Here is a 23,421-nt window from a genome sequence, read left to right on the forward strand (position 1 = left end):
TGTCACCTCAGAAAGTTTCTTCATATTCCTTCTCATTTAATCCCTGTACTCCATACAAAATGTGTTTTTTGTGTCTGGCTTTATGGTTTTGAGATTTATCTATGTTGTTGTATTTCTTTTTGAATGCTATTTCATTACATTGTGTCAAAATACCACAGTTTGTTTATCCATTCTCCTTTAAGTAAATACCAAGACAGTTTCCAGTTTTTAGCTATTATGACTAAAACCACTATGAGCATCACTGTGTACAGCTTTTAGTGTATATATGATTTCCTTTCTCTTAGGAATAGAATTGGTGAGTCACAGGGTAGATACATGTTTAACATTTTAAGACAGTGCCAGTTTCTAAAGTGGCCCTACCATTTTGTGTTCCCACTAATAATCTAAGAGTGGTCTTCCTATTCCCCAACATTTATTATTATCAGTCTTTTTGATTTTAGCCATTTTAGTTGATAACACAATGACATTTCCCTCTTAACTAATAATGTTGGGCCCTTTTTTGCTTTTGGTTTTTTCCTTCCAGATTTTGTACTTCAGCTGCTGATATGAAAATTAGATTATTTACTTCAGATCTTCAAGATAAAAATGAATATAAGGTATATTGACAAGTATAATTTATCAATCTTTAGAGTTTATTTTAAAACATGTAGTTATTATTTTTTGCTTTTTTAATTGAATTTATCCTGGCTTAAAATGACTTTTTAGGGTCATCATTAAAATAATGTAATTTAGGATCTCATTTATTATAGGCTACTGTAAAGAGGTTCTTAGTAATGACTGCAGATTATAAATCTGATACCACTTACTAAATTAAAATATTAAGTAGGAACAGCAAATAAGAGAATAGAAATTTACACTTGGATATAATAGGAGTATAATGGACATGAATACACATGAAGTAGGAGTTGAAAGTGAAGAGTGAAAAAAGATCAGTACAGCATAGCACAGGCAGAATTACAAAGTAACTAGGAGCACAGACACACACAGGAGCCAGACCCCTTGCATTTTGACCAGTGCTATTGTTTAGTAATGGTGTGACCTTGGCCAAATAATCTGTCTCTTTGTGCTGATATTACCTATAAAATGGAGATAATTATGACATGTGCCTCATAGGATTATGAGCATTGACTGAGCTAATTCATACAAAACACTTAGAACAATGCTTGTCATAGTAAACCCTATATATGTGTTTTCTATTACTATAATAAATAGCCCTCAGGTTGGTTTGAAATTACATTATGTTTTCTTATAAGAATGGTGTTGCCTTCTTGACTTTCTAATAAATCAAAAATATAAATAGTTATATAAATCAGAAGTAAACTATAAACCTTTTTAGTCATTTCAAAAATAGTAAAAATTATGCTGTAAGCCAGGCATCCTCAAACTTTTTAAACAGGGGGCCAGTTCACTTCCCCTCAGACCATTGGAGGGCCAGACTGTAGTTTAAAAAAAACTATGAACAAATTCCTATGCACACTGCACATATCTTATTTTGAAGTGAAAAAACATATAGGCAAAAACACCTGCATGTGGCCCGCAGGCCATAGTTTGAGGACGCCAGCTCTAAGCTATGCACAGTAGACTTAATATACTGTACATGTTTGTTAATTTAAGGTTACATCATGAATAACCAAGTGTATAAACAGCATATAAAATTTTGACCTATCAAAACTTAATATGCTAGTTATAGTAGACATTAAACACTTAATTTAGTTTATCTTGTAGACTATGGCAAAAGCTTTGGAGAATGATTTAGGGGACCTGAATTTGTTAAACTTACATAAGAATGTTTAAACCAAATCCATTTCTTTTTTTATATTAATTTTCTACATAGTGAGAATTACCATATAGACCCACTTTATTAACCTCAGAACTGAGATAAAATTTGAGTTTTGGGAAAGAAGGAAGGGAGAAAAGAAGAACAGTATCCACTAAAATATTCAAGTATCTGACGGGCCTATTTAGGATTGCAACTGTAAAGATTTAGTCAAATTTAAGTTTGCCTGCTCACATAGTCCTCTACCTTGCAACTTCTCATTTGTTCTTTCTACATCTAGAAGAGGATTTCTGTGTTTACTATGACTATGGGCTCTGCGCTGATTGCAACTAGCTGTCTCCAGCGCTGACAGTCATGTTGAACAAATAAAGTAAGGAGGTGAAGCCCATCCTGTGTGTGTGGGTTAAGTAGTAGTGAGTATGCAGCAGGGATAAGGTAAAAAGTCCAGAAGCATTTTATCTCCATACTCCTAAAAAGTTTCTCTAACTTCAAGTTTTATGTACTAAATGAGAAAGAAGGTGATATGAGGACAGGTACAGTAAAAAAGTATGTGTGTTTTTGTAAGAAATACATACTAGAAAAGAAAGAGTAAGCTAATAGCCAGTGCGTTGAATGATCAACTTCTTTCCAAGATAAACCTTCCAGAAAAAGTGAATGTATAAATCATACTTTAAAAATAGCAAGTTGCTTAAGAAATATTTATAGAAAAGAAGCATGCACTGAAAGCTTTTAAAGCACTAAAGTAAAAATATTATGTAGGAATATTATAATTATTATCGTGTTTTCTTATTAATTTTTCCCCTCCTGTCAGATTTTAGAGGGCCATACAGATTTCATTAATGGTTTGGTGTTTGATCCCAAAGAAGGCCAAGAAATTGCAAGTGTGAGTGATGATCATACCTGCAGGTATGTTGTTTATTTTACAAACCACATTTTTTAATTTTGATTTTAATGAGAATTTCATTTTTTAAATTAGAGAAAATGTAACTTTTATATAAATCCCAGGAAATGTTACACAAAAAGAAGCATTATTTAAATCATTGATATGGCACTCATGTTTAGTTTTGAAACCAGTCAGTTGAGCTCTCATCCCAGCTAATGGAAATTTCTCTTGCTGATTTATGGATGTCCTCTTTGTCTGTTATTTTAGATTTGCATTTTTATGGAATCCAAATCTATATTGGATCAAATTCTCCAGTATTGGTCAAGATCAGTAGGATAATAAAAGTTGCCATATTGTGAAGTTACTTCACAGATCCTGTGTAATAAATTAGTGTTTAATAATGAACTGTGAATCTCATCTGCTACATAAGACTCATAGAAAATTTAGTGTTTTGACAAATTCAGCTGTCTCTATTTGAAGCTTTCTATAGATACAATACATTTTAGTATCTTGTTCTTCTACCCCACCCCCTAGTTTAGAATAGATGAGGTAGCTGTAAAATTTTAATAGTGCCTAAAGCTGGAGAATATCACAAGTAAAGAACAAGATGAAAAGCAAGAGTAGCAGGTGGAAATAAGCTAAGGATTCAGGAGTGAAATGAGTGAATCAGTCATTAAAGGGGTGTAAATTGCTTCATTTGCTTTAACAGTACTGTGAGCAAAGAAAAAAAATGCTGCTCAGCTGTTTTGCATAGTTTTAAAGCTATGTGAAAATCATTAGTATTTACTAATACTTACATACATATAAAGCTATTAAATATGTATCACTTCACATTTGAAGTAAAGCTTCTAGCTACTTTTTAAATTTTTAATCTTCTTAATATAGCTCATCTTTTTAAAGTTATAGAGTCATAGGTCATTATTTTTTATGTACTGCCTGTTAAAATTTTCATGTCAGAGACATGAAAGATTAACATGACATTAAGATTCTAGGACGCCAAGTATTACAAAACCAAGTTTGTACAGCAACCAAAAGAGTATATGGGACCACTTTTAAGGTAAAAATTAGATCACTAGAAATGAATGATGGCATTTCAGTTCTTTAAAACATGAACTTTGCTAATCACAAGCATTTGTGATAAAACCTGCAAAAGACAAAAATGACTGTCTTTGCAAGCTAAGAAACAGCCTCTGAATAGTGAACAACAGCTAGAGAGACCTAGAATTACATTCCATACTCTGTTTCTTTTTCTTGTAGTAGACTTTGAGATTTTATTGTAGACTAGTAAAATTCTCCGAAAATTTTGGAGATTGCCATAAGGTTGCCAACTTTTTATTTTGTCAGGTACAAGAATTTTAAAAGTTTACCACCTTCTACCATTACTGTTTTATAAAAGAAATGACTTTATTCTAAAAATTAGAAATGGCTTAACTTAAGAGCAAGTCCTTTAATTTAAACAAATTTAACTTTTTGAAAAAGTCACTACATTGCCCCTTAGTATCTCATTTTGCTGGACTGTGGTTGTTGATATTATTGTTCAGCAAATATTTACTCTCCTTTCTTCCTCCCATGGAAGGAGATTTCCCCCCTATAATGCTTAGCTTTGTGACTTGTTTAGGCCAGTGTAAATATTGTACCTGGTTTGACTTGACCTCCTGTGCTCTGTCATCTGCTATAAGATGAACATGTCCTAAATAGCTACTGATCCCAGAATGAGAAACACAGGGAACAAATATGGACACATCTGGCATTTTATAGACCCATGAGCAAGAAATGTACGCTATTTTTGTAAGCCACTGAGATCTGGGGATTGATGTATAACATCATTATAGCAATAGCTGGGGAGCTAAATTTTTAGAATTCAAAAGCTTCACAAACCAGAAGTAAACAACTCTGATTGGCTATTAAAACCAAACCTCTTAGACCAGAAGCTAAGCAATATAGATAAGATTTAAAAAACAAAAATGAAAACCAGAAGATACAAGTAAAACAAGAAGTTTAAAGTAAGAAGGAGTGGTGAGTTTATATACTTTCATACCAAGAAAGGAAAGGAGGAGTTCTGAGGGAACAGACTACAACAGAAACATATTTCAGTACAATCATTTTCATTAACTTGAAGGAGAGAATTGCCAAGCTATAAATAGATACCAGCCAAATGGCAAATGTGCAATTTAGGCAGAGGAAAGAGCCATTTATGTCCCAGGAATGACTCTTACTTATCACTATACTAAAGGAATGCCAAACATAGACTGGGTCTACATGTTGGTAGTAAAGGTACATTAATGAAATCCTTGTCTGATCCTAGTCAAAGCCTGTGTCATCTTGGGAATGGTTTTACATGCATTTTATATGCATTCTGCATTTTTATATGCAGAATGCAAAACAGAATAGATAGAAGATAAATAAGGAAAGAGAGAACTTAATATTATAAACCAACTAGACCTAACAGATATATAAAACACTCCAAACATTGGCACAAGTTCTTCACAAGTGTACGTGGAACATTCTCCAGAATAAACCATATGTTGGACCTCAAAACATTTAATTCTCAATCAATTTTTAAAAATTAAAATCATATAAAGTATCTTTTTAGACTACAATGAAATAAAACTAGAAACAGAAGAAATACTGGAAAAATCTCCAAATATGTGGAAATTAAGTATTGCCCTCTTAAACAGCCAGTGAGTCTAAGAATCACAAGGAAAATTAGAAAATAGTTTGTGATGAATAAGAACAAAACACAACATACAAACTTTATGGGATGTAGCAAAAGCAATGCTCTGAGGGAAATTTGTAGCCTATAAACACCTAAATTAAAAAAGAAAGGTCTCAAATCAATAACCTAACTTTATACCTTAAGGAACTAACTAAATAAACAAACTCAAAGCTAGCAAAAGGAAGAAAATAACAAAGATTACAGGGGAGATTAAAAAAAAAAAACAGATAATAAAAAACAAAAGAGAATCAATGAAACCAAAAATTTATTCTTTTAAAAGATAAAAAAGTTAACAAGGCCTTTAGTTAGAAAAAGAAAAAAACCAGAGTATTCCAACTAGTAAAATCAGAAAAAGCAGGGACATTACCAACCTTAGAGAAATGAAAAGGATTCTACTAGAATATTATGAGCAATTATATACCAACAAATTAGATAATCTAAATGAAATGGACAGATTACCAGAAACACAAAAACTGCCAAAAGCAACTCAAGAAGAAATCGAAAATCTTCATAGACCTATAGCATGTAAAGAGATTGAATCAGTAATCAAAAACCTCCCGACAAAGAAAAACCCAGAACAAGATGCTTCCACCAAACATTTAAAGGTGAATTAACATCGATCTTTCTCAAATACTTTTAAAAAATAGAATAGAAAGGAACACTTTTTAACTCATTCTATGAGGCCCTGATACCAAAGCCAGACAAAGACATCACAAGAAAACTGCAGACCAATATCCCTTATAAATATAGAGTCAAAAATCCTCAACAACATCTAGCTAAAACTAGAAAATTCTTAGAAGAAAACATAAAAGCAAATTTTCATGACTTTGAATTTGTCAGTGATTTCCTAGATTTGACACCAAAAGCACAAGTAACAGCAAAAAATAAACTGGGCTTCATCAAAATTAAAAGCTTTGGGCCATCAAAGGACACTGTCAAGAGAGTGAAAAGACAACTCTCAGATGGGAAAAAATATTTGCAAGTCGTATATCTGATAAAAGTCTTACATCCAGAATGTATGAACTCTTTTAACTCAACAACAAAAAGACAACCCGGTTACAAAATGGACAGAAGACTTGAATAGACAATTCTACAGAGAAGATATGCAAATGAAAAATAAGCACATGAAAAGATGCTGAATGTCATTAGTCCTTAGAGAAATGTAAATCAGACCCATAATGAGACACTACTTCACACACACTACTATAGCTATTATAAAAAAAAATATCGCAAAATAAGTGCTCATAAGAATGTGAAGGAAAAAATTGGAGCCCTTAAACTTTGCAGATAGGAACGTAAAATGGTGCAATCACTGTAGAACACAGTTTGTCAGTTCTTCAGAAAGTTAAATATGAAATTACCATGTGACCCATCAATTTCACGCTCCAGTACATACCCCCCAAAAAATTAGAAACAAGTATTCAAACAAAAACTTGTAAAAGGAATATTCTTAGCACTATTCACAGTAGCCAAAAGGTGTATATAACATAAATGTCTATCAATGGATAAATGGATAAATGAAATGTGTTAACATCTATACATTGGAATTTTATTCACCCATGAAACGTAGCGAAGTTTTCACATATCCTACATTTATGAACCTTGAAAACAATGTTAAGTCAAATAAGCCAGACCAAAAGGCCACATACTCTATGGTTCAATTTATATGAAACCTCCAAAATAAGCAAATCCATAGAGATAGAAAGCAAGATTACAGTGGCCAAGAGCTAGGGGAAGGAGAGAATAGGAGTGACTGCTTACTGGGTGTAGTGGTGTTTCCTTCTGGGATGATGAAAATGTTCTGGAACTAGATAGTGGTGATGATTGCACAACATTATGAATGTACTAAATGCTCCTGAATTGTATTCCTTAACATGATTAAAATAGTCAATTTTATGGTCTACCACAATTTAAAAAAATGCTAAGCTTAAATATGTAAAACATTATAGCAGCTATACTCTATGCAAAACAATATTACATTATTATATATACATATAACAAAAGAGATTATATCATAGAAGCAGTCTTACAAGATGTATTCCTAATAGTCTGTGCTATGTAGAGCAGAAGGACTATATCTTCCTGACCCAGTGCCTATTTAGAAAAATAAATTTTAAAATAACTTCAGTATTTTGATCTATGCATATTTTCTGATGTTCAACTTTGATGTTTCCAAGAGAAACACAATATTATAATCAGCTAGCAGATTTGCGGCCTTAGAAACACCTTTTCAAAACAATCTGTCCCTGAATAGGTTCATGAAATCTACGTATTTTATTGAAAAATGCCAAGTTCTGAATCAACTAGAATAGAGATTCACACTGTGAACCAAGGTGCTACTCATAATATGAAATGCTATTATAGAAGAAGATAGATTAAATTTTAACTAAGATTCCATCTAGTTTCAGCATTCTATGATCTATGAAAATTTATAAGAAAATGAGTTCTCGTTTAAGTCAGCAGTTATCAGTCCCAATACCACCTTTTGTGACAAACATAATGCCTATCATACATTCTTAAATCAAACTCATAAAAAGTATAGGCTTCAAAATGTATAATTATAATAAGGTACATTATTATAGTACCTTAATTGTATTATACATTTATATAAAAGGAAAACAAATTGTTATAGAAAAACAGAGCAGTGTGTATATGCTCAGATATAACTACATATGAAAACATAGTGAAATAGGTTTTGTCCTTCTTTATAATGAATAAGATTAGATATCAGATAAATAAGGTAACAGGAAAATGTAAGGCAGAGGCAAGGCTTCCAGGATGCATAGTTCCAGGGATTTAATAGTTTGCATAGAGTATAATGTAAATAGTGCCATCTGGAGTTCTACAGTGTAATATCCCTGAGCAAATCAAAATTTTTAGAATAAAATCTCATATTAGTAGTAATAGAACAAAATTAAATTTGAAAAGAGAAAAAGGGGAATACTGTTAAAATAGGGATCATATGGCAAGACAAATTACAGGATGTTAGATTGAAAAAATGAAGGAAAATATTTTTGCAAATCACCCATTTTTTATATGTATAGTATCAAAATAATTCTCTGTTTTGCCATGGAATGAAGTATTGACAAAGATTGCAGAAAAGGTCTCCTCTCTTGAAATGTCCCCACCTTTTGATGAGTCTGTGAAGTTTGCTCTGTCGTTCAAAAGTCATGTAGAATGACTAACATCACAGGCTTTCATCCACTAAATGGTTGTGGCACCCCAATCATTAGGACAACCAAAAATGCCCACTTAGGTGTTGGAACCTTCCCTTGTTAAGAATCAGTGATTTAGATAATGATATGTGACCAGACACTATTCTGAGCAGTTTGTATGAATTAACTCATTTAATCCTCAGAGACCTTAAATGGTAGGCTCTCTTCTTAGTCCCCTTTTACAGTACTCTTATTCCCTTTTTAAGTGCTAAAGTGTATTGTTTCTACTTTAAGGTTCTTTAAGAAGTTTTTGTGTTGTTATGTTATTGAAAAAGCATATATTTGTATTACCTGTTTTCATCAAAAGTATTATGTAGGGCTAAATAAAATTGATAGACTTGTACTTAGAGTCATGTTTATATTAATAGAAGTGTCATCGTCTTTGCTAGTGAAGAAATTTATGGCTTTTTAGAGATACTCTTACCAAAACACCTAGTACCAGTTCTTTTTTTTTTTTTTCCGGCATATTATGGGGGTACAGATTTTAAGGTTTTAATAAATGCCCTTTTCCCCCCCTCCTCAAGATGTCATGTTCCTTCTTCACACTCCATTAGCCCAGTTATTCAGATGGGGAAGAAAAATAAATGCAAGCTACCACAGAGAGTTGCATGGTATCAGGAAGGCCTAAGTAACAGAGTTTGAATGCTGCTGAGAGACAGACTTTTCTAGAGGATGGGGAGAGTAATTTAGGAAGTAGATTGCTTTGGACAAAATGCTAATAAGGTATTTTGTGGTGTCAGCCTTGCTGTATTGCCTCAAAGGTCATCACAGAAGTTAAAAGAATGCCCTTCCAGTAGGTATGCAGTGAGTGAGTGGCTGAAGGGGTGAATTCAACTATTGTATCTGTCACTGCATCTTCATAAAAAAAAAAAAAAAAGGTGCCATTACCAAAAGAAAAAGCATCTGACAGATGTGTTTAATCAAAGAAATTCCCAAGTAAATCATGGGGTTGCTTATCATTCAGCCTCATGTTCTATACCATTTTCTTTATGGTCCCTCATCATCTCTATGACATACAAACATACATATACTTACGTAAATAATTATGTATACACATATACATACACAGGATGATATAAATACTATGGTTTGTCTCTTTGTATGTTATGTGTGTGTTTATATATTCATATGCACAGGAAAGTACAAATACTGATGTTCGTAGTTATCACCCAGCATCATCAAAAGAAGGCAAAAAAAAATTTTTTTTAATTAAAATTACTTATTTTTTTTTCAACATATTATGGGGGTACAAATGTTAAGGCTACGTATATTGTCCTTGCCCCCTTCGAGTCAGAGCTTCAAGCGTGTCCATCCCCCAGTTGGTGCACATCGTTTCATTATGTGTGTATATACCTCCCCACCCCCACCCGCCCGACACCTGATAAATGTTATTCCTATATGTCCACTTAGGTGTTGACCAGTGAAACCAATTTGCTGGTGAGTATATGTGGTGCTTATTTTTCCATTCTTGGGATACTTCACTTAGTAGAATGGGTTTCAGCTCTATCCAGGAAAATACAAGAGGTGCTATATCACCATTGTTTCCTATACCTGAATAGTACTCCATGGTATACATATACCACATTTTATTAATCCACTCATGTATTGATGGGCACTTGGGTTGTTTCCACATCTTTGCAGTTGTGAATTGTGCTGCTATAAACATTCGAGTGCAAGTGTCTTTTTTTATAGAGTGACTTTTGTTCTTTTGGGTAGATGCCCTGTAATGGGATTGCTGGATCAAATGGTAGATCCACTTGTATCACTTTAAGTTATCTCCATATTGCTTGGCAAAAATTGTTTTAATATTTGAAAGGTAAAGAGGTGCATATTCATTTAGAAAGATTTATTATCTCCTACCTCCAAAAGAAGGTAAAAGCGATGTTTAAGTATTTAATGGGTTAAGCTTATTATTTTAAAAACACACTAACACAGAACATCTTATTCCCAGTCAGTGCCAAATAACAGATGTTCTTTTATATTAGAAACAGTACCATGCTGTAAGAACAAGTCAGATCAACAAGTATTCATTAAACGTGTTTAGTGTAGCCAATATTTAGTACTATGTGGGATACAAAAGAAATAGAAGACTCAATACCCACCGTAACTACAACAGAGGTCAATAATCCCTTTCTTTCTCCTCCTCACACCTCAATAATCTTTTGAAATATTAGATAAAAGTTTATGGTAAAGGAAAATTGACTTTTAGAAACCAGGAAATTCTTAGTTTAAGACTAATCTAATAGAGGCATATAATGTGCCATTCACTTTCTGTATAAACACGGAATATTTATCATTGTCATGTTATGGCTGGAATCATTTTTTAAAAGAATGGAAGAAGGGGTGAGGTATTAAAAATAAAGAATAAGATTTTCTTTTTTAGAAATGTAACCAAATCACTGGATAAGGGAATACCAAATTACCTAAGTGATTCACTAAGCCAATAGTATAGTTTTTTTGAATAATGTTACAAGAGGAAAAAGGATGTTTATTAAATATCTGCAGTGTACCACATATTAGCTTAGTTTATTTTTCCATATTACCACTGTTTATATACATTTGAGAGTCTTTAAGATCCATAATTCAGAGGGAGTGTTCCTCCTCCTCCCATACCACAAATGGGATCACAAAATGTGTGATACATTTAAAAATAGTCCTTTCGGGGAAAAAGAACAAAGAGGATTGAAACCCTTCTGAAGGTAGGCCAATGCAACATTCCTTCAGCAGTAATCCACATTTAGAAGCACATAATGTGTGCCTAAATAATTCCAAGTAAAAGGTAAAATCAGGACAATTTATATTATTCATTATAACATTATGGTTAAATAATTCAGGAAATAAAGTTCCCTGCTTGTCTTCTAAAATTCCCTGTAATTTTTTGTAACATTTTGAATCAAAATCAATTATTGCATAATTCTAACAAAAGCCTTGAGAATAGAATAAAATTGATAGGTTGTATTGAGCTTGGTAATACTTTACCTGCAGGAATGGAACATAAGTATTCTGTATCTTTATTTTTTTCTTTTATTTCATAATATTACAGAGGTACAAATGTTCTCGTTACATGAATTATTTTTGTGTAATTTGAGTCAAAGTTATAAGTTTGTCCATCATCCAGATAGTGTGCATTGTACCCACTAGGTGTGAATTTGCCCATCATTTCTGTGTCTTTAAAAGAATTCATGATTTTGTACTGCTAACACCACTCTCTAGTATTCAACACTTCCTTCTTTCTTGTGTGCCCTTGTAGATCAGTGACTACAGTAACTTAAGCTTGCTTTATGTGGCCCTCATGTAGTTACATTAGGTGAATTGTATAAATGGAAATTATGTCCATAAACATTTTTTAAGTATATTTTTAAGGTCCATTGATGTGAATGGTAAGGAATACATTCCCTCATTTATAGCTTTAGTATTTAGCATATGGTCACATTTTTAACTTGTAAAGTTTATCAAAATTTTTCTTGGAAAAAATGAAATGCTAATATTTCCTGGGTAGTATTACTGGTGTTTGTGTTAGGTTTATGTTAGTTAAAGTCCTTCTACTCTGAATTCCTTAAATGTTAAATCATTATATATGATATGTTTGAAAACTACCATGTGGTATTTCTTTGCAGTTGAAGTTTTAATTTTGAGGTTTATTTCTAAGTGTGACAAAATTTCTCACAATTCCCATCCTTCAATATTTAAATGTCTATATAAGTTAAATGAGATGTTAACAATTCTCCTCTGGGGTAGTCTCAGATAGGTTTTCACCTATGTGATAATAAACTTGTTTCTGCTGAATTTGTTTATAATTTCAAGGAATCAAAATGAAGCAACAGTGTATAAGTTTATAAGATTTTTTATCCTCTGCAAGGCTTCATGAAGATGTACAATAGATTATATTTTGTGTGGTATAGTTGTTTTATTAGTGTTAGGATTGAAAAAGGCTACCTTCTCCTTTCCCTCTCCCCCCACAAAGTACACAAAGCCTTTGATTATCAACTTTGTTTTTGACTCACTTTGAATTATTGGAGGGTAAAATAATAAGTATATGTAATTATCTCATTTTTAGCCTTTTAATTCTTCTTACTCTGGTCAGTAAAACTTCTAATAATCCATTTCTTTTATCATTCATACTTCTAGTACATTAAAGCTACTGCTACTACTATCTATTTGCTCAGTAGTCTCGAGTGTTAAGAAAAGATTAGTCTAATCTTATTTTCTGAATGTATTTGAAACATTGATGCATACTGAAAATACCCTTTACAAATTTTTTTTCTTTCAACTATCATGTCATTTTGTTTTCTTTACTTTTAAGGCTTTTACATAGTAGTCAAAGTCCTCCATGGTCTGAGCCATAAACAAAGTTTATTCACCACTCTGTCCTACCATATGTATTATCAAGATTCATCAACTTAATCCCTAGATTTGTGCTTTCAGTGGTTGCCTACCTCTATAATTTGTTTCACTTTCCTTTCTGTGTGCTCACTTACTAAAGAAATATACCATGACTTACCCTTCCTTGAATCATCCCTAGCATGATGAGTAACTTAGTGATTAATTATTTGGAAATGAGAGTGAAGATTCTCATTTTGCTATGATAAACTCAGTGAAAACTGATGTTTCTTGTCTAAGAACATTGGAGGTCCCTTTCCTATACCCAGCAACATTGTAAAGTGCCTTCTCATTCTTATAACATTTCTTTATTACTTTGTTCTTGTTTTCATATTTAATTAATCAAAATACACTGATTCATGTGATCCAGTCATTTCTTTTAGAAAGATTGTGGTTTGTATTTTTTGCTTTACCAATTAGAGAGGACCAAATGGATACAGATGTGTCATTTAATATCATCCATTCCTTCTTTTGTCTGTGTTGTCAAAAACATTTGGTAGCAGAAATTGCCTTCTACAATGAACTCCCAAGCAGACAATGGGCTGCCAATTAAAAATGGAGAACAAACAAATAAAAAGAACAGAGTATTACCCAGGAAATTTCCTTTTGAATTCTCAGAACATTTCCCTCTACTAATTGTCAGTTTAAAAGACCTTTGAGAATACCTAGGATATCCCCAATATGCCAACACTCAATTTATGAGACCTTTTTATTAATAAATGGGATAATAACATTTAAATACCATATGGTAGGGATACTTAATGTTCTGCTGGAACATTAAGCACTCAGCCTGAAATGAGGCAATAATTTTAGCAATAAACTACTAAAAGTAAAATAAATATAATTCATAATCTTAGATCTAGATAGCTCTTCATCTCTTTATTTTACAGCTAAATCTAAGAGTTCTATTTAGGACCAAAATGTTGGGAGGGGTAGGGATGTTCATTATAATTGTAGTTCAAATTGGGTCAAAAGTATCATTTTATTCACTTGAGAAGTGACGCTATAATTACCCAGTACCTTTTGATTGGCTTTGATTGCCCTGTATTGGCTTCTTAACGTCAGCAGATTAACTTCACCTTAAAAGCTTTTCCTTTGAAATTTCCCTTGCAGATATTTAAATATGTACATATGTACATTTCATATAGCTCCTGGTTTTAACTTAACCGGATAACATTTATGCCATACTTTTATGCTTTTATAAATGATCTGTAATCTTTTCATGTGTTTTATTATGTTTATTACAAAGACTATGACCTGAAAGCTTTTCTCTCTCTATGATGCACAGAAAAGTATGCTTTTGTGGTTGCAGTTGATTTGTAGGTAATTTTCTTTTATTATAAACAAGTAAATTTATTGGCAAATAAATTTGGAAATATTAAAACCTGAATTTCCAAATTTTGACTTTTTTCTCTCTTGTAGTAGAAGCACTTTTATCTACTATGGTCTAGACCTGTAGTTTTGTTAGATAACAAAATGTCAGTAAACTCAGGAAATCATTTTAAAAGAATGCCCACATACCTTATTTTAATATACAACATATATATGAAAAATCATTTGCCACTATTGATATTAGGACAATGTTTTTTTCCTTAAGTTATGAATCCATTGATTGGCATTGGACCTCTTTCTATATATGAACCACAACCGTAATACATTGTCTGCAATGAAAACAACAGTCTAAAGCAGCCTTAATTCAGAATATATGTAGGTTTTTATGATTTTTATTGTTTAATCTTTTATAATGGTCACATGTACCTAATTTAAGAGCTTTTTTCTTTTGTAAATATATCTTTAGTTAGTTGCCATCAACTTAGCTTCATTGAAATAGCTCTTTCACATTCATATTTTGTCAGTTTATATAATATTAAATATGTAATACATGGTTTTACATCACATACAAAGAGCCTATATTTCCTCTTGGTAAACATATTACAAATGCACATGCGGGCATATTAGGAAATAATCATCTCATTCTTGTCAGTTCTACAGAGGGAAAAAGGAAGAATCTGTCAGAGGATCAATTAAAAGAGCTACTATACATTGTTTTTACTACCTTTTGAAACTTATACAAATTAATTCATATATAGCTATATGAAAATAACAAAATACAAGAAAAAGATGATTTGGGAAGTCTACCTTACAAAGTAAGACCGCCTGAAAAGCTGGATCTTTTGCCATTCCGATGATTGTTTTAAGATTGCCTTTGTCAGAAAATTAAGAGAAAGTTTTGGCTTTCTCCATTGGTAATTAAAAAGAAATACTAGAGGAAAAAAGGAAATATGAGGTGTAGCCAATTTGGAAAACTGTTTAACATTACCTACCTGCTAAATTTGAACATATTTGTAAGCTGTGATCTAGCAAGTCCATGCCTAGGTATGTACCCAGCAGATAGGGGTGTGTGTGTGTGTGTGTGTGTGTGTGTGTGTATAATGGGGAAATGGAATAATATGTGGGTATCTCTGTTCACTAAAAGACATATGCAAGAAGGTTGATAGCGGTATTATTGGTAATGATCAAAAATTGGAAACAACCTGAATATCTGTCAGCAGTAAAATGAATAAATATGTTGCAGTGTACTTAATTAATGGAATACTAAGTAAGACAATGAGAATGAACAAATTACAACATGCAGCAATGTTGGTACATCTCACAAAACCTAACAATGAGTAAAAACAGCCAAACCAAGAAGATACATAACATATGAAAATGAACATCACTTTTTGATGTTCAAAAACAGGCACAAGTAACTGTGGTGTTAGAAGTCAGGATAGCAGGTACCTTTTGTGAGAGAGCAAAGAAATATGACAGGAAGGGAACTTAATTTGACTTCTGGGGTTTTAGAAATACTGTTTCTTGATTTGGATGCTATTCTCTGAGTTTATTCTCTCTGAATTGTACATTTGAGATATGTGTACTTTTATCATGTATGTATACTTAACAAAAATTTATCAAAAAATGAATGTGACTTTATCTGATATAACTATTATTAACTAGATGAGCCATGTAGTAAAAACACAAAAAACTGAGTTGAGCTCCACAAAAGGATTTGAGAAGGACTTAATTATGGACTCTATCAAAAAGGGAAGTAAGACTTAACAACTTAAATTGTATCATCTGTTGCTAATTTAGTTAGGATAACTCATTTCAGCCCAATTTGTTTTATTTGCATATTTGGTCTTTGGATTATGCAACAACTGAGAATTACTGAATATGCATATAATTATAAACCATAAGTTATTTTCTCCTAGTCCCTTGAAAAGTAATCTGTATCAACCTCCTTATTAAATCAGTTTTTTTTTTAAATGTCAGATTCTATTCAGGATAAAATACTGTTTAAAAATTAGGTGTAATTTTCATTAATTGACCTTTTTTATATAATACCCTTATTCATCTGTCCCACCTCTTTTGTCTCCATCATTTGAAAGGAAAAAAATAATGAAAATATTCTGGTATATATTATATTCATTCAATTTATGTAATAGCCAACAAAAATCAAATACATATTAGAATAAGATCAAAAGATTAGAGATTTTAAACCATCCTCTCATGGAACTCGCTGAATTTTTAAGACAAATTCCCACTATTTCAATAGTAGTAATGTAAATGCTAACCCAACACTTTATCATGTAAAAATCAATAGAGAAAAAAAATTCAGTTGCCATAATTAATAATCTCATTCAATGTAGGGAATGAAACACAATTGCATAAACTCTTGGTAAATATGATCTCCTTTTTAATTAAATTGTAGTTGTCACCCTTGTATAGTAAATACAGATGAAAAGTATTGATTTGGCAAGAGAAAAGACTATGCTTCTAAGTTATTTGATCAAATAGATAATCATTTTGAAAAACAGTTATATTAGTTTATATGTAACTATGATGTTTCAAGATATGGGATGGTCCGGGCATGGTGGCTCACGCCTGTAATCCTAGCACTCTGGGAGGCCGAAGCGGGAGGATCGCTCAAGGTCAGGAGTTCAAAACCAGCCTGAGCAAGAACGAGACCCTGTCTCTACTAAAAATAGAAATTAATTGGCCAACTAAAAATATATAGCAAAAATTAGCCGAGCATGGTGGCACATGCTTGTAGTCCCAGCTACTCGGGAGGCTGAGGCAGGAGGATCGCTTGAGCCCAGGAGTTTGAGGTTGCTGTGAACTAGGCTGGTGCCACGGCACTCTAGCCCAGGCAACAGATTGAGATTCTGTCTCAAAAAAAAAAAAAAAAAAAGATATAGGGACCCTGTAATTTCTACAAAGAAGAAAAATATTTGAAATAATGTGGTTTGGCACAAAATAGTAGCATTGTCCAATAAATGTCTACTTTCTTTGAAATAAATTTTCCTAGACATTGAAAATATATTCCTGAAGTTTCTTGAAATTTTTTTTGGTCCCTAGTGAGATATGAACTATAAAGCCTAGAAGAAAAAGTCCAAGCCATTCTAATGAATGTGTTCAATTCTTGGGACCATAATTCTCTGGGCACTGTGCTAACCACCCACTGACTTCTGTCTCCTGCTATGCTAACTCTGTGCCACACTCTGTGCCAGTACAGTATAGCAGTGGCTGAGTGTAAAGAATGAACTGAAAACAAGCAGTCTGGGTGGGGGATAACAATTCTCACAGAAAAGTGCCGTGACTGGGATTTCTGAGTCTTGATCCCCTCTGGGACTGAGGAAGCATTTGATATGGAGATCCATGTCAATGAGTAACCTGGTCCTGTTACTGTGGATTTGTGACTATTGTGGAGAGCAAGAGGAAGAAGAACCAAGTGCTTGTTCTTTCAACCCACCTTTAATCTAGTAGTTATCAGGCATGCCCACTTTGGGGAGAGAAAACTGGAGGAGTAAGCCAAATCAGAAAAGGTATGAATAGGAAGGAGCCACTGGGAAAGAAACAAAAAGGTAGAAGGAATAAGCAATATGGAAAAGAGCTATGTCACTATATGTTATTTTGAAAATGGGGGTAGTGTGTGTGTGTGTGTGTGTGTGTTTCATAAGCACCCCTGGCAGGAATTATTATTAATTGAAATGACCACACTAAAGTAGGAATGCAACCTGATTAGTGACCTACAAATATAAATAATTTAATTTGATCACTGTGTGACAATGTTGCTGCATTAGATTAGTTAGAAAATGTGTTACTCTTTTTTTCCGTCATTGAGTATGGTGAAACTTAAATTCTTCATACTACTTTCACGTTTTCTAAAAGCAGCGTTATAATTTTCTTTAAAAAATATATGTTAAGTACAAATGTCTGTCTTATAATCTGTAGTTAATAGCTTTGAATAAATTCATGGAAATTTCGTGTTTTTAGTAGTGATATATCAAGAATATTTAACATTATACTCCTATTCTTTTATTAGGATTTGGAACTTGGAAGGAGTGCAGACAGCTCATTTTGTTCTTCATTCCCCTGGCATGAGTGTATGCTGGCATCCTGAGGAAACTTTTAAGGTTATTATTTATAACAGCTTTCTTTTATCAGACCAAAAAGATATATTCTGATATAATACATACACACATAGAGGAGAAAACTCAATGACTTTCTACCTCAGAGATACTAATTGTATAAATGCATTTGGATTCGTGTAGAAATCTGTACTTTAAAAATTTCTCCATAATTGTTAAAGTTTTTATTTGACAGTCATCATCCGTAAATGGCATTTATTCAGAGTATACTTTTCCTGACCTCTGATAGACTACAGAGTCTGATGCTCAATCTACTAGCAGTATGCAGTTTAAAAAAGAGTTACATCCACACTTGAGAGCCATAATGTATAAACGAAAAGCATTAGTGGCATAAGGCAAATTTGTCTTAGCTGTAGTAGTGTTCAATTCCTATTGAAGGTGGAGCTTTGTAAAATATTAATTCAAAAAAAACACTATAAGGTTTTTATCACCTTAATTCTTACTTCATTGGGAAGATAGGAGTCTTTCAACAAGAGTTCTCTCATTTGCAGGTATCTTCTCTTGGACATCACTGTATTTATTTTATTTTCCCTAGAATCTGAGAAGTTACCACATTCATTTTTCTTAAAGTTAATGTTTCAGCTGTTCTCTAGAGCTCATGCCAGTTCCTTAAGGCACCCTTCTTTCACAGCGCTCTAATGTCTTCATACTTTTTCTCTGTTGACTCTATTTTGTCCCCAGATTTGCACAAAAAGTTAAGTTTGATTAATCATAGCAAACACATAGTGCTTATCTATGCCAGTTCCATTGTCAGCATTTCACATGTATTAGCTCATTTAGTCCTCATGGCAACCTTCTGAGATAGGTATTGTGATCATCTCTGTTTTCCAGATAAGGAAACCAAAGCTCAGAGAAGTTAAATAAGTTACCCAAGGTCACACAGCTAGTAGGTGGAAGAATTGGCATTTGAACCCAAGCAGCCCGGCACCACAGTTCTTGCTCTCAGCAATTACATTCTTCCACCTCTCCTTTAAATTTTAAACTGTCTTCTTCACACCTTTTATTTCTAAATGTGTGAATCCATTACCTATACCTTTTAACTCCAATCCCTCTTTTCCTTAGCTCTTGTAATGTTTTACATGCATGTGTTTATAGTCAATCCTCATTATTCACAGATTTTATATTTGTGAATCACCTAAAATTTATTGATAACTCTAAAATCAAAAATCACAGCACTTTCTTAGTCCCAGACATGCGCAGAGCAACAAAAAATTTGACTCAGCTAATGTGGGCATTCCCAGCTAAGGTCAAACAAGATAACACTATGGCTTCTTGTTTTAAATCTCATACTGTAAATAAGTGTACTTCTTATGGTCTATTTAGTGTCATGTTTTTCACATTTTGGTGCTTTTTGTTGGTGATTTTGCCAGTGATTTTAATGGCCCCCAAGCATAGTAGTGAAGTTCCATCTAGTGTTCCTAAGCATGAGAAGGCTGTGATGTGCCTTATGAAGAAAATATATGTGTTAGATAAGTTTTGTTCAGGCATGAATTATAGTGCTTTTGGTTATGAGGTCTGTGTTAATGAATATATATAATAAGGTGCCTTTAAACAGAAGCACAATTTTTTAAAGTTATATGTTGATCAGTCATCAAAAATGTGACCAGAGGCCAGCAGGAACCTAACTTCGTATTTCACCTAGGAACAATGGTTCAATATCCACTAATTCATTGTTCACAGCAACTTTATAATACCTAACTACCATTAATAAATTGACTATATATGTATGTATAATATAATTTGTATATTATACATACATAGAGATGCTCAATAAAAGACTCTTAGATGAGTAATAGAATGATGTCCAAAAACCCTGTCAGAGATGACCTATTAGAAATAGTAACAATATTTTTATGTTTATAAAAGTACTTTTTACAAAAATGCTTTCCTAAAGTATAATCACACTTTAGCCATATTGTAACTTTTGAATCTGATACAGTTATCCCCCATTTTACAGATAAGAAAAAGGCAGACTGCAAGTCACTCAAAAAAGTGGTAAAAGCCCAGAATTTTTGATGCCAAGTCCCACATTGTTGCCAGTCTACCACTGCTACTTTATACCTTCAGGGATGTTTTTAAGTTAACATAACCGAATTAAAAGAACATTCTTAAAAAGTAAGAATGTATAGAAGAGGTAGAGAATTTTTCAGAGTATTTTGTTTGAGCATCAGCTACTCGTGCACTTAGATATTCACAGCAGTCTCTTTATCTTTTCTACCACAAACGAGTATCCTAATATCATACTTCCTTGAGTCAAAAAAACAAGTTTTTTTCACATTTTGTTATTTTGTAAAATGAAGATTTATCTTATAATTAATTGCATTTGATAAAGTATTTCATAGGTGGATTAAAATCAAACTTGTTGAACATCTTAAATCAGTATCTTGGAATAAAGGAAATATTGAAGAAATAGTACTACTTCTGAGTAAGCGGCTACTATATGTCAAACATTACTCATTTAATCATCACAACAAGCCTATAGCTATTATTATCCTCACATCTCCATTTTGGAAATGAGAAAGCTGCTAGTCACATGGCAGAGTACTTTAGCTTTTAAGTGGAAGAAGCAGCCTTGCTACCCAGGCCTGTCTATGCTCTTTGTTATGCCAAGCTGCCTTCTCTTCTGGATACAAACTTAAATTGCATAAGGATGTGTAACACATAACTCTATCTCTGTTGAGAGATACATACTTAACTTTCTAGACTCTCTAGACCAGCAGTCCCCAACCTTTTTGGCACCAGGGATGAGTGACATTTTTTCCACGGATCAGATGTGGAGGGGATTATGATTTTGGGATGATTCAAGTGGGTTACATTTATTGTGCAGTCAAACCTCTCTGCTAATGATAATCTGTATTTGCAGCCACTCCTTAGTGCTAGCATCACCACCTCAGTTCCACCTCAGATCATCAGGCATTAGATTCTCATAAGGAGCATGCAACCTAGATCCCTCACATGTGCAGTTTACAGTAGGGTTTACAGTCTTATGAGAATCTAATGCCATGCTGATCTGACAGGAGGTGGAGCTTATGCAGTAATGAGAGCAATGGGGAGCAGATGTAAATACAGATGAAGCTTCACTGGCTCACCCTCTGCATACCTCCTGCTGTGCAACTCAGTTCCTAACAGGCCACAGACCAATACTAGTCCACTGTCTAGGGATTGGGGACTGCAGTTCTAGACAATGTAATTAAAATAAAGGTAACTTTTTTCAGAATGATTTTTTAGATCTCTTCTTCCTAATGACCATATATCATCATTTAAAATTGTATCTAACCTTCTTGAGTCTTTCTTTTGTCAGTTTTCTCTAGGGTTTCTTATATTTGATAAATGAGGTTTTTAAATAACCTCCTCTTACTTCCTTTACATTTCATCTTCCATTTGTAATACAGGTTGAATATCCCTTATCTGAAATGCTTAGGGCCAGAAGTGTTTCAGATTTTAGATTGTTTTGTATTTGAGAAAATGTGCATATACATATTGAAATATCTTAGGGATGGGACCCAAGTCTAAACAAATTCATTTATGTTTTATATACATTATATGCATGGCCTGAAGATAATTTTATAGAATATGTTTAATAATTTTGTGCATGACACAAAGTTTATGTTAAGTACTTATGTGTGCAATTCTTCACTTGTGGCATTATCTCAGTGCTCATCAAAAAGTTTCAAATTTTGGAGCATTTTGGATTTCAGATTAAAGTTGCACAACCTGTATATGAAAATGTTTATATTTCACTGTATAATATTGAATCTCTGCTTACTGCTCAGATTTAGCTAGTGAGATATGTGGTTGAATTTCCTTTATTTTCCTGTTTTACAGCTAATGGTTGCAGAGAAGAATGGAACAATCCGGTTTTATGATCTTTTGGCTCAACAGGCTATTTTGTCTCTTGAATCAGAACAAATGCCATTAATGTCAGCACATTGGTGCTTAAAAAACACCTTCAAAGTTGGAGCTGTTGCAGGAAATGATTGGTTAATTTGGGATATTACTCGGTCCAGGTACTTCCTTAATATATTTGTCTATGGCTTACAAAAAAATCAGATACTATTGCTAAATGACTCACTGGGCCATCCTTTTATACCTGGGCCACACTGTAGAGTGAAAACAAGTCTATCCTATAGAAGGGACAAAGCTATGGATTTTTACATATCAGAGCTATATGCCAGATCTATGGGCTTTTACATAACATAATCATGCTTTGCAGATTTACTTTGGGGATAACTCAGGGTAAAAATGCAGAGGAAGAAATCTTTGATCTGAGCAATGTGTTTACTTATGTTGGAAAAGAAGAGAAACACCTATCCTGTTGAATGATGATGCCCTGTTTCTAAGTCATGTCTTTATCATATTTCATCTATTTTAACTGAGTGCTTACTTGGAATTTTGTTACAATTTAAGTACATTGTGCATTCTGTATTTTAAAACGAAACTACCTTTAAACCTTAATTTAAGTTCTTCTACTTGAGTCTAACACATAATTCATAAAATGCAAAATACTATCTTTTAGTTATCCTCAAGATAAGAGACCTGTTCACATGGATCGAGCCTACCTATTCAGGTAGTGTACCATTTTTGTTGGAGTTGTAATTTGATTTTTTGTGTTTGTGCTATGCCACCATTGAAATACTTTCCCGGTCCTCTCCTTTGTACTGGATTTTTTTTTTCCTGATTGTTTTATAAGTAGTTATTTTGCTTTCCCAACAAAGTCTTTGCTTTTTTCTTTTAGTCTAGACAAGGGATTGATTTGTTTTCTAAATGTTGTCTTTCAAAAATGTTATAACACAAAAAACAACTCGTTGCCACTCCATAAGCACCATTCTAACAATTTGGAGTTATGCTTCCTTATTGTTCTGTGCTAATAAAGATATAAATGTAGGTGAACCCATGTTCATGCATATAAACTTGTGCTTTAAATGAAAACATACTAAATAGTATATATCTGTGACATGCTTTTTTCACTTTAATTAACA

At 32.9% G+C, this 23,421-nt stretch overlaps 1 protein-coding gene across 3 annotated transcripts in view; it reads left to right on the plus strand.

Moving 5' to 3' along the window:
• The window catches only part of NUP37 (nucleoporin 37), a 36,586-nt gene that overhangs the window by 11,349 nt on the left and 1,816 nt on the right, over positions 1–23,421 (plus strand). For all 3 annotated transcript variants that reach the window (XM_012772667.2, XM_076007074.1, XM_076007075.1), the window contains 5 exons: positions 524–596; positions 2,589–2,683; positions 18,337–18,427; positions 22,268–22,449; positions 22,959–23,009. In XM_012772667.2, the coding sequence (XP_012628121.1) occupies positions 524–596; positions 2,589–2,683; positions 18,337–18,427; positions 22,268–22,449; positions 22,959–23,009 (492 nt within the window). The remainder of the gene's footprint in view (positions 1–523; positions 597–2,588; positions 2,684–18,336; positions 18,428–22,267; positions 22,450–22,958; positions 23,010–23,421) is intronic.

The sequence above is a fragment of the Microcebus murinus genome, chromosome 10 (assembly GCF_040939455.1).
Source record: "Microcebus murinus isolate Inina chromosome 10, M.murinus_Inina_mat1.0, whole genome shotgun sequence".
Classification (NCBI taxonomy): Eukaryota; Metazoa; Chordata; class Mammalia; order Primates; family Cheirogaleidae; genus Microcebus; species Microcebus murinus.